At 42.4% G+C, this 13,028-nt stretch overlaps 1 protein-coding gene across 5 annotated transcripts in view; it reads right to left on the bottom strand.

Moving 5' to 3' along the window:
• The window catches only part of LOC115368062 (major histocompatibility complex class I-related gene protein-like), a 141,002-nt gene that overhangs the window by 106,422 nt on the left and 21,552 nt on the right, over positions 1–13,028 (bottom strand). For 3 of the 5 annotated variants that reach the window (XM_030064033.1, XM_030064032.1, XM_030064031.1), the window contains exon 3: positions 5,003–5,281. In XM_030064033.1, the coding sequence (XP_029919893.1) occupies positions 5,003–5,281 (279 nt within the window). Of the gene's footprint in view, positions 1–1,942; positions 2,041–2,352; positions 2,405–2,553; positions 2,572–5,002; positions 5,282–13,028 lie in introns of those variants that run through there. The other 2 variants (XM_030064030.1, XM_030064029.1) reach the window with 2 other exon arrangements.

Below are 13,028 nucleotides of genomic sequence, written 5' to 3'. Positions count from 1 at the left end.
CTGATATCCTCAGTTGAACTCATCGTACAAGCCCAGCCTTACGTGCGCTCATGTCCTCAGTTGCACTCGCTTAGTAAACTTTACATGACCCCGCAGTTTGAATCGAAGCCGAGGCACGTGCCTGGCACGCGTTGGGCGGCATCACACTTGAAGCAAGTGCCAGACACGTAGCTCGGCCTACTTGAAACACCCTACTACATGGGTTGAAGCCAAACAGCTGCACATCAGAGACAACTTGCGGCCACTCAGAAAGTCCCTAACCCCCCCAGTTGGTATTATGTAAGCACCGGCACCCTTATGATCTCCCAGCTAGCATGACGTAAGGTGCCGCACTCCTTATGATCTTGAATGCTGACTTGCCAAGTTTTACGCTATAAAAACAGAAGTTGAGACAAAGAAAGTCAGTCGTTTTGTCTATGCTGCACGAATCCCTGTTTGTTTGATTTGAGATCTCAAACGCAAATAAACTTGTACGCTCGAAACTCTGCCTGATTCAAGACTCTATTTTTGAAGACTTCAAGACTCTTTAATGGTGTTTTTGGTACGAAGCTAAAGAGAATTTTTGCAGCCAATCTGGCCTGATCTGGACAAGAACTCATCCACATCAAGAGCAGCTTCTTCCCTCAGGCTGTGAGACTACTTAATGCACCATCTGCACTCCTCCATGTTTAATAATTTTATTTTCTATACAATCAATTAATCAATCAAGAGGGAACCACACTTTAATTTCATTATTCAACCTGTTGTATAATGACCAATAAACTTCCTTATATCCTTAACAGTCCAATTTAAACTTGCATTTTTCTCCTCTGGTCAAAACATAAAGGAGAAAAGTTGGTTGGGAAATTTTGGTGTTACTTTAAAGTTGGTGGAGAAACATTTTTATTGTCCTCCAAAATATACACCAATAAAAGAATATTATAATCTGTGACTTTAGTTCAGGAAATGCGTGTGTATTCATTGTCGCACCAGAGGGTCGCTTCAGTTTTAACAGACCCTTGCTATATCTATCTATCGATCTATCTATCTAAATTGTTGTATGTTACTGTTATATGAATACATGAAGCATATATTTTTTATTCTACAACTATGATGCAAAAATAGAGACATACATTTCAGAAACATTTTATTAAATCATCAAACCCATATTCTGTACACAGTGCACTCGCAAAGGGGATGTTATACAAACACCCCCCCCCCCACCCCACCCCACACACACACACACACTTCAAACTGGAATGTGGTAAAATAAATCAAACCCTAAATGACCAAGACCAAATAAGAGCCACAGAATAAAGCAGTCAAATGAAAGATAAAAGCAGCTCCAGAAAAAACAAGAGGAAAGTGTAACGCTGTGCAAGGAAATACAGTTTACAAAACTGGATTTCATGTCAAATTCATCTTTACTCATTTTAACATTTATACACAAAATCTGATGAGTATTACCCACTGAACAACAAAACCCACTTCACTAGATAAAAAACTTAAAGGCTTCATTAAAGTAAAGGGATGCAGTTTCGTGAAATTATTAGAGGGTTGCAGCTGTTTCCCTCGACCTGCCTGGTCATATCAGTGTGAAGATTTTGTGAAACCAACAATAGTTATCCCATAAGGAAGTATTTTTTTAAAAAAAGTGATATTTGATTTTGTCCATATTGCCCAGCCCTACTCTGCTGATGTTACTGATACAGATTTATATGTACAGTCATATTTCGGCCAATTCAGACTCTCTCATTTAAGGAAGAAAATCTGCATAACATAGTATAGGCATGGAGCATGAATGCAGGAATACAGTTTACATGATGAATGAATACAAAACATTTTCTTTTCTCTTTTTTTGGCCAGTGGATCAAAGCAATTTTAACTCATTTGTTTTGTCCTAAAACTTTCTCAAATATCATGTTTCAATAAAACAAGTTTAGTTAATGTGCATTTTTTTTTATTCAAATAGTGCTCATGCTCTCTAAGAAAGAAAAATATTTTTTGATGCCTCGATGACTTCCTGGAATCCACCATCCATCTTGTCTTCACTGATTCTCCCTGTCAGGACAGAGGAACAGACAGGCTTGGTAAAATATTCAGATTCATCTGTTAGCCTTCAGTTATCATGAGATATTAGGATCTGTGTCTGAAGCGGTGATATAATCTGCTTTTCCACATAAGAAACAGGATAAAAACTTTGATCATGACCACTGTTTGAATTTGAAATATGAACTTCATGTGATCCACAAGTCTAAAGTGTGTTTTCACAGCACAGGAATCCATTATTTAGAGAAGAAAGAAAGAATATCTTCTTATATATCTGTGGATGTGCTGCCAGTTCAGGAGTCTGATACATGATGAGGTACTCACTGTGCTCAGTTAAGAGGTGCAGCTTCGACAGATGAAGCCGAACCGTCTGAAGCTACAAACACAACACAAAGTCAGATGATTTAATTTGAAATGAACAAAGTGAGGAACAGAACTGGTCATGAACGATTACTGCTGAGTGATTATGTGTGTCTGTCCTTCTGATTAAAAAAAAACTATCGGTCACTTGAGCAGAATACTTACTGTTCGCTTTTTCAAACCCTGAAATACAAACAAAAAATTACAGTATTAGACAGCTATGAACAATTTAAAATTTATATTTAAACAGAAGCACATTCACTATTATGTGCATCACTATTACTAAACAAACAGTACTAAAAGTGTCACAGGCAGGTGTGTTAACAATTAAAAACTGAATTCTGTTGAAGAAAGAAACTTCTCTCACCATTATTTCTTTTTCTGCAGATGAAGACTACAGCGATGCAGATCGCCACCAGGACCAGGAGGCCGACAACAGCTCCAACAACAGCACCAGTGGGAAACTCTGACGGAGAACCTGGAGCTAAAATCAGATCAGATTATGTTTATTTGTTAATATTTCAAGTTTAGAGAGGATGTCATATGAAAAGGAGATGCTAAATGTGTTTTAGTGAGCTGACCAACACTTGTGGTTACCTTTACTACTGTCAAAGTTAAAAACTGTCTGGTTGTCTGAATGGTTTCATTGTAAAAAACGTAACCTGAATTTACCCCCACAGAGAAATAAACTATGCCACCATGAAGGAACATATATGAACCACATACAGTCCATACAAACTGCAGTGCAAGAGAAAACATAACCTGGGACTTGTAATAGATGCCATATTTAAATTATTTTTAAATGCCAGAGAAAGTAAAAACATCAACATGACTAATAAAATCTAAATTGCCCTGGATTACTGAATTAAACTAAATGACAACAAAATGATAGAGAGAAATAATCCAGCAGAGAACGATCAAAAGAAAACTCATGAACTACAAATCAAGTAGACTAGACGTGTTTTTCCCACCTCCATCACGTTTGATCTCAGTCCTGCCCCAGTTGGTCTTGATCACTTTTGGGTCCAGTTTGGTGACGATGTCATTCTTGTCACCAGAGAGCTGAAACACACAGCTGTACCTCCCCCAGTCTTCAGCTTTGACTGATGAAACGTCCAGGTCAATGCTCTTCTGGAAGGTTCCATCGTGGTTGTGGAGGATCTCTCCGTGGTCCACGTCCTCATGAACCTCCTCTCCGTCTCTCCTCCAGAACAACATGATTTTGTTGGGGTAGAAACCTGAAGCATGGCAGGTCACTGGAGAGGAGGGAGTCTTCTGGAGGAGAGACACTGAGGGAAGATCTGGGGAGAGAGAGAGAGAGACAGAGAGAGAGTGAAAAAAGAGAGAGAGAGAGAGAGAGAGAGAGAGAGAGAGAGAGAGAGGGAGGGAGGGAGGGAAAGAAAGAGAGAGATGCCCCTTTTCCACCAGAAAAAAACTGGTGCTAGTTCGGAGCTGGTGCTAGAGCCGGTGCTTAACTGGTGCCAACGAAGAACCAGTTTGCTTTTCCACCGGTCAAGAGCAAAGTGGAGCCAAGTCAGAGCCACGTCATGACGTCTTCGGAAAACGTGATGACGGGTGGGCGAGACGCTCGCTCAGAATCACAATAACCATCATGAATGAATGAATGAATGATACTTTATTAATCCTTTGCAGGAAATTACATTGTCACGGCAGCTTCATCACTTCAACACACATAAAACTGCACACTCATACTATACAGCGGCTGCAGCGTCTCTGTCTCTGTCCGCCCGTCCTGTCCTGAAGCCGGTGAAACTGATCAGTGAGTCGGGGATGATGTTCGTGAGCCGCGTCTCAGTCAAGCATATAATGCTGCTTTCCCGATACAGTTTCTGGCCCCGGGTGGAGCAGGATCTGGATTTATTAGCGATGCAAATACTGCTTGTGTCTTTACAAGCCTACATTTCAATACAGAGGCGAAAAACACAATTATTGCCGGCTACCTGTCGGATTCGCGATCGGAACGAATGACAGCGATGTTTAGTTATAAAACGGGTGCTTCTCATCCTTAAATGTAATTTGCTGAGCCGCGTTCCATGCCGTTGTAAAACCAGTATAACCCGCGGCTTCTCAGGGATTATTGTTTATGTTTATAGCGTTCGCAGTTCCTGTTTTGTTTTGTAACCCCGCCCACCAATGACGCGGTGGGCCGCGTCATCGGTTCTTTCTCTGGCTCCTGTTTAGCCCCTGCTCGGAGTCGGTGCTTGCCTAGCACCAGTTTGGAACCAGTTTGGCACCAGTTTGGCCCCAGCTCGGGCGGTGGAAAACCAAAAAACTGGTGCTAAGTCAGGCACTGGCTCCGAACCAGCCCTGGTGGAAAAGGGGTAAGAGAGACAGACACACAGAAAGAGAGAGAGCAATAATAGAAAGGAGGAAAAGTAAAAAAGGCAGAAAAAAGGAGAAAGAGTAAATAACAGAGAGAGAGAGAGAGAACAGAGAGATAGAGAGAAAGAAACACAAAAACCGGGCCAATATTACAGTTATAAAATACATAAACATATATGTTGTTTCATATTCACTGTAATGATACTGCATATTAATAACAGAAGAGGCATAAAGTTGTGACCATCACACACATCAGGTCAGGTGAGTCTACCTGTTCTCAGCAGAGTGCTCCTCCCATAGTCCACATATTTCTTCAGCCAATCAATGCACTCCTGGGTGAGGTAGTTCTTCCAGTACTCATTTCGACCTGCCTCTCTCTCCCACTTGTGTTTGGTGATGACAGCCTGTGGTGTTGGAGCGATCCACGTCAGTGTCTTCAGGTCAAATGATATCCAGTCTTCTCCATCATAACCTTGCTGATTAAAACCATTAGTGGCTCCAGTCTCATCGTCCCATTCACAGCCATACATCATCTGGGCAATGTGGACACCTGAGAGAGAGACAGAGACAGAGTCTGCAGTAAACCAGAGTGAGATCTGATGAAGGAGGCAGTTTCATGTGAGATGCAGGAACGCACACACGCGCACACACACACACACACACACACACACACACACACACACACACACACACACAGAGTATAATCTAATCTAATGGAGATAAACTTGTATAATTGTTGTTGATTATTATGGGACAGACAGAAACACTGAATCGGAAAATTAGAGTAACACCCATACGTCTCAATATTATTAGTGTGTGTGTGTGTGTGTGTGTGCGTGTGTGTATGTTGAGCCTGTGTGTTTCAGTCAGGTGTGTGAAGCAATAAAAGCTCATTATCAAACAGCTGAAAGTGTGAAAACACATTTATTTGTGTGTGTGTGTGTGTGTGTGTGTGTGTGTGTGTGCGCTACATCTCAGTTAGTTGATCTTAACACTGACCCCTGAGTGAAAATGTGTTCAAACTGTTTTAATGACGTTACTGAACATCACAGGGAGTTAAAATATTAAAAAAACAAAACCTGCAGAGCTTTGACTTTAAAGAGGTTTGTCCAGAGTTTATACTCAACACAAAAGGAAAAAGAAAAGTCAGTTCTGTTTTATTTCCAGTTTGGTGTGACCGTTTTGAAGGTCTAATGCAGCCACGGCTCTGTCTGAGGCGAGGTTTGGGCTCCACTCGTCACCACAGCTACACTAGAAGGGACAAAGCAGCCAACAGAGAGCCGACATGCTGAAGTCTGTCCACTGGCTCTGAAAAGTCAAAGGAAAACACCGAGCAGAGCTCACAGGGCTCCATGAGGCAGATGTTCACTGGGAACTGATGGAACTGAAGGTTTTTCAAATCACGTCCTGAAGAGGCTCTTCACCTCCAAACTGTCCAAACCACAACAACTGAGCCGAGGAAAGAGCGGCCTGTGTCGGCTGCTGCTGGGACAAACACTAACACACACTGCTGTCAGAGCAGCACTGCTGTGAGAAACACCACAGTCAGTCACATCACTGAAAACGGGTCAGAATGACTGTTGGAAACTAAAACTCACAGGAAATGAGATTTGCTCTCAGCGCCTGAAAAGTGATGATGAAGTGGAAGAAAGTGTGTCGAGTGTCAGAGAGAAGAAGCCGAGTGGGATCCTGAGCAGGTTCAGGCTCAGTGAACACAGTCTGGACACAGGAAGGAGGGAGCAGAGGAAAAAAACTGCTAACAAACCAACCAACATGTGACGACTGGATGACAGCTGAGGGGGCGGAGCCAGAGGCCGACTTCCTCTTTCACTGTCGACTAAATACAAAATATAAGAACGACTAATTTTATTCTGTTTAAAAATACAAATCCTGAGCGGGACCAGCGACCTGCAAACAGTTACATGAGCTGTGTGTGTGTGTGTGTGTGTGTGTGTGTGTGTGCCACTCCTACCACTTCCTTTCACAATAAAAGCTCTGAACATGTCCACTGTGTGTTATTGATCATTACAAACTCAATGACACAGCTTTTCTGTATTTTATTGGGAATTATATCTTTCATCATAACTTTAATTTGAACAGGAAAACATTAAAATGACGATAATGTGATTTTTTTTCCTGGGATCTGTACCAGACAAACATGTTTTCTTACATCTGGGAAATCTGATTTGTAGTCCAAACTTTATTTACAACAATGTTTTGTCACACATTTGACCTTTAACACCAAACTGCAGCTGCTGTCATGTGGATATGACACTTGGCCATTTTGTGATTTTGATCATGTTTTGATTGTTCGTTCAGTGCTGATATCTATATGTGTATAAAGTGTTATGTGCAGTAATGAGAGCCTTGCTGGTGTTTCTTCATGAAGAGCTGTTACTGCGCGCGCGCGCGCACACACACACACACACACACGCCGACGAGCCTCACTCACTGTGTTTGTTGTTTTAATGAAGAAAACACTGATTTTAATTATGTTTCATCTGTTTTCAGTTTGTTTAGAGAAAAACAAGAAAAATCTATTTTAAAAAAATCTAGATTAAAAATATTAATCAAGAAAAGTTTGGAAAAAATATTAAGATTCTATTTTTTGGCCATGCTGCTCACCCGTAGGGGTGTGTGTGTGTGTGTGTGTGTGTGTGTGTGTGTGTGTGTGTTTGTATGTAAAATTACATGTCAGAGGATGATTTGTGTGTGTGTGTGTGTGTGTGTGTGAGAGAGAGAGAGACAACAAAAAGACAAAAATTGTGTGACGAAATGTGTGTGCGTGTTTGTATGTGTGTGAGTGTGTGTGTGTGTGAGTGAGAGACAGAGTTAAAAGTTCTGTGACAAAATGTGTGTGTGTGTGTGTGAGAGAGAGAAATTGTGATGGTGTGTGTGTGAAAGAGAATGAGAGATAAAGAAATTGTGATGACATGTGTGTGTGTGTGTGTGTATAAAAAATAATGTGTGTGTGCATGAGAAAGAGAGCAAAAAAGAGGTGTGTGTAACAAACGGAGAGTGTGTGTTTCTATGTACATTTGTCTGAGAGGATTGTGTGTGTGTGTGTATGTGTGTGTGTGTGTGTGTGTGTGTGTAGGGGTGGACGATATGAAAAAAATCTTCTATCACGATATGGACCATTTTATATCACGATAACGACAGACCACGATATACCACGTTATAGTTTTTCATAGAATAACTTGAAAACGTACTCTACAACATCCTACTACAGAAACTGCTGACTTTTCTCACTTTATTTGGAAGTGACGTTAAACAAAACTGTCACAAATGAGACGGCTGCACAGGAGGGCAACAATATAAAATAAACAGAAGAGGCAGAGAGGAAGATCAACCACAGCCTCCACATTTTTGCACAAATGTGCTGGAATCACATTTTAAATAACTGGAATCAAAATCCAACTTAACCGGACAATTCCAAGAATAATCAAACTAAACAATTAAAGTGCACTTTTATGATGCTTTCTTGACAGTGACAAGTGCACAAAGTAAACAACTGCAATAAAAAAAAATATATATATTTTAGTAGTACACCACTTCAAGTTTCTACAATCTGTAACTTATTTGTTTAACTTATTTGGACTTGGTGTTTTGCTCCGTGGATCGGCTGGTTCCATGAGCTCTCTGAAGACCGGCTTGTCAACCAGATCAATCAGGAGAGCTCCTTTACAGAGCAAACGCCTAACGCCATCACTGAGTTGTTCATGGCGTCGTGAATTTTTCTCACACGGTGTGCCTCGCGCTAAAGACCCCTGCAGCTTCTGTTGAGTGTAGCAGCGTTTCTTCGCCCGACTTGGCCCGGCTGTTTCACTTCTTTCTTTGTTGACACACAACTTTTGAACGTGTGTGTGCTCCCTCTCGTGTTTCTTCTGCAGGCGACAGAAGAGGCTTGTTGTGTTGGCGTCAGGCGAGGGGACGGTCTTGTGGCACAGTTTGCACATCACGGTTTTCTGCTCCGTGTCCGAGGCCTTGAACCCAAAATGTAGCCAAACCACAGACGTACCCCCTCTTCTCGGTGTAAGTTTGATTTGGGCTCCTGGGGCTCTGTCGGTGTCGGCTGTGAGAATGATGCATTTTCTAAGCCTTCTTCCTCCTCCATGTTTTCATGTCTCTGCTTGCCCGTGTGTGTTGTTGTGTGTTGTATTCCTGTGTGTGTTGTTGTGTGTTGTATTCCCATGTGTGTTGTTGTGTGTTGTATTCCCATGTGTGTGTGGTACCACGTGAATAACGTAAAGCAGCGTAGTGTCGCAAAACCAGAAACGCAGAGTCCACAGAATGGTATCTTCTTTGTGAAAATAATTTTTTATTCTTGTCTGTTTCATAATCTGAGTGCATGTTGGCGACCAGTGACAACAATAACACGTTCACATCAGCCGACACTGGGAAAATTAGCTTGAACTGATAAAATAGAAACGATAGAAGAGAAATGACACGAGACATTTTTCTATCGTACCTACGATATATATCGTCATATCGCCCACCACTATGTGTGTGTGTGTGTGTATGTGTATGAGTGTGAGTGTGATTGTGTGTGTGTGTGTGTGTTTGTATGTAAAATTACATGTCAGAGGATGATTTCTGTGTGTGTGTGTGTGTGTGTGTGTGTGTGTGAGAGAGAGAGAGAGACAACAGAGAGAGATCAAAATTGTGTGAAATAATATGTGTGTGTGTTTGTATTTGTGTGTGTGCGGGTCTGTGTGTATGAGTTTGTGTGTGTGTGTGTGTGTGTGTATGAGTTTGTGTGTGTGAGTGAGAGACAGAGTTAAAAGTTGTGTGACAAAATGTGTATTTGTTTATATATGTGTGTGTGTGAGAGAGAGAAATTGTGATGAAGGTGTGTGTGTTTGTGTGTGTGTGAAAAAAGAATGTGAGTGTGTGTGCGTGTGTCTGTATGTGTGTGTGTGTGTGTGTGTGTTTGTATGTGTGTGTGTGTGTGTGCGTGTGTGTGTGTGTGTGTGTTTGTATGTAAAATTACATGTCAGAGGATGATTTCTGTGTGAGAGAGAGAGACAACAGAGAGATCAAAATTGTGTGACAAAATGTGTGTGTGTGTGTGTGTGTGTGTGTGTGTTTGTATGTGTGTGTGCGGGTCTGTGTGTATGAGTTTGTGTATATGTGTGTGTCTGTGTGTGTGTGTGTGTGTGTGTGTGTGTGTGAAAGAGTGAGAGAGAGAGAAATTGGGCTCTAGTTTCCCGGCGCAGCGCGGGGTGGCGCAGTGAGGCGAACCCCGCGCAGAGCTAGTTTCGACCGGCGAAACGGCAGAGGCGGACAGTGTCCAAGTTTCGCAGACGGACTTGCGCGGAGATGGGAGTGGCAGCGCAGCGGGGGGAGGTGCCGACAGATTCGGCTTAGCGCAGTGACAGTTTCGTGCCAAAAGGCTTCGCCGAGGTGCGCCAAAAGCTCGCCATCTGAAACCACGTCTACTTTCAGCGCAAGGCGGAGCGGAGCTGGCGCAGTGGAAGTTTGGCTGACTGGCGCACATCACCAAAACCTCACAATCAGCACAAACAGTGCCAATCTCCTTTGATCTGACATCAGCTGTGACGGGACAGTTGATATGGAGATATATGTATGTGCTGATTGTGATCGTAGCATTGAATAGTGTTTTTTTCGGTATTTATTGCATTGTTCATGTGTCTAACATCCCGGAAGCCTGCCTGTGAGGTTTTGGTGACGTGTCCGCACTGCTCGCCGGTCTCCGCTCCGCGCCGGTCTCCTGAGCTCCGCTCCGCCTGCGGCAATAGACCTCCATGTCAGCTGTGTAAACTTTCATTATGCCTTCGCGCAGCGCATTTTAAAGGCGAGGACAGGGGCTCATTTGATTGGTTAAATGTGAATCGGCTGTGTCAAACCCACTCCACGCCTTCTCTCCTCCCTTGCGCCGGTAGGAGGGACGGCGGAGTACTTGCGCCACCGAGAACGGCGTGCCAAACTTGGAAAATCCGCCTGGCCACACCCAGTTGGCGAAGCGCATCTGCGCTACGCCCCCGCCTCGCCTGGTCTGCGAAACTAGAGCCCATCGTGATGATTGTGTGTGTGTGAGTGCGTGTTTGTATGTCTGTGTGTATGTGTGTGTGTGCGTGTGTGTTTGTATGCGTGTGTGTGGGTGTGTGTGTGTTTGTATATGCGTGTGTGTGTGTGTGTGTGTCTGTGTGTTTGTTTAATGTGTGTCAAGTTTAATGGAATGTCGTTAGGCCGTCATTTTATTCCTATTATACATCTGGGATTGTGTGGTCAGTGGGAGATGGCACGCCAAAAATCCGGTAATTTTTGAGGGTGTGTGTGTGTGTGTGTGTGTGTGTGTGTGTGTGTGTGTGGGGTGGGGGTGGGGTGGGGGGGGGGGGGGGGGGGGGGGTGGGGGGGGCGGCTCCAAATAAAATGCCGCTTAGGGCCCCAGTTTGGCCAGGGGCGGCCCTGGTGATGTGCGTATATATCTACAAACCATACTTTTATAAGCAATGCTCTGAACAGATTTCATATGATTCAAAATACTAAAATCCACCTCTGGAGTGTGCAGGAGCCACGGCGGTACAATTGGCCAGAGGATACGAGGGGCCACTCCTTCTCCCAATCTCAGCTTCTCCAATTTCCTGCACATATTAAACACAAAGCTTTCTTTTTTAACTTTTGCTGCTCCCCACTCCCAAGCATCGTTCATCACAGACTTTGTTGGATGTTCACCTTGATATCCTTTCAATTTCACTACATACTGCATTCCTAGTTTCTCTCTTCTCAGTGATAGTGGTGTTTCTCCTATCTCAACAAGTAAAGCTGGGATTGGGGTAGTAGCCTACGGAGGGCCCCACAGCATACTCTCAGAGCTTTTGCTTGTATTACATCCAGTTTCTTTAACAATGATTTAGCTGCAGATCCAAAACATACACAACCATAGTCAAGTCTTGACCTTATCATTGCTCTATAAATCAAAATTTGGGTGTCTCTGTCCGCACCCCAAGAGCAGCTTGACAGAGATCGCATAACATGAATCACTTTTTCACACTTGTTAACAACATGATCTATCTGGTTTTTCCAAGTAAGTTTTTCGTCAAAATAAACTCCTAAAAATTTGAACATTTTCACTCTTTCTAATGTTTGTCCATATATTCTAAATCCACCACATTCCACTTTCTTGTTACCAAAGACTATATATTTTGACTTTTCCACAGACATCTTAAGTCCCCACTCCTCACCCCAAGCAACTATTTTATTCAGAGACCCCTGAATTTGCTGAGTAATCATTTTTACATTTCTTCCTCTTTTCCAGATCGCAAACAGAGAAAGCCCAAAGCCAGAATCAATATCTTGAAATATATAATTTATCATTATATTAAATAAAACTGGACTTATTACACTCCCCTGTGCAGTGCCATTTTCAATGTTTGCTCCCTCAGAGAAAGAGCTTCCAATTCTCACTTGAATTCTCCTGTTTTGCAGAAAGTTCTTTACCCAATTTAACATACGTCCCCTTATTCCAGCCTCATAGAGTTCAATAACCAAACCCTCTTTCCACAGCATATCATATGCCTTTTCAGTGTCTAGAAAAACTGCCATTAGTACTTCCTTATTAGTCAGTGCTTTCTCTACATCAGTATCAAGGGAGATCACAGAATCCATTGTACTTCTTCCTCCCCGAAAGCCGCTTGGTGTGCTAGTGAACCATCCTGCTTTCTCTAATTTGCACACTAATGTATCTGTAACCATCCTTTCCATGATTTTACAAAGCACTGGAGTTAATGCAATAGGTCTATAAGATTCAGCTGTGGAAGCATCTTTCCCAGGTTTTAGAATTGGAACCAATACCGCTTATTTCCACAAACTAGGGAGAACCCCCTCTTTCCATACACAATTAATTAATGATAATATTTCATCCAGCACCAAGTCATTTAAGTTCTGAACAATCTCATAGCTTATACCATCCTTTCCAGGAGCTGATGATTTTCCTCTTCCGATTGCTCTACGTAGTTCATCTTGAGAAAAATACAAATTACAGACATCTGTGTTTTCCTCATTCATCTCCATTACAAATTTGTAATTTTTTAATGTTTCATTCCTTTTGTTTATGCCCTCTTCACCTATGTTTTCACCACCATGAACTGCTTTAAACTTGTTCTCAAACACTTTTGCTTTTTCAATATCACTCATTGCAAACATTCCCTCATTCTCTAAAACTGGAATCTCAGATTTCCTATACACCCCAGACATACGGCGTAGGGGAGAGTGGGGTAAATAGTGCCAATTTTTACTTAAAGTGCTTTTAAAGCGAGGGGATTACAGTAATG

Source organism: Myripristis murdjan, chromosome 11 (assembly GCF_902150065.1).
Source record: "Myripristis murdjan chromosome 11, fMyrMur1.1, whole genome shotgun sequence".
NCBI lineage: Eukaryota > Metazoa > Chordata > Actinopteri > Holocentriformes > Holocentridae > Myripristis > Myripristis murdjan.
This window is presented reverse-complemented; position numbering and strand designations above follow the sequence as displayed.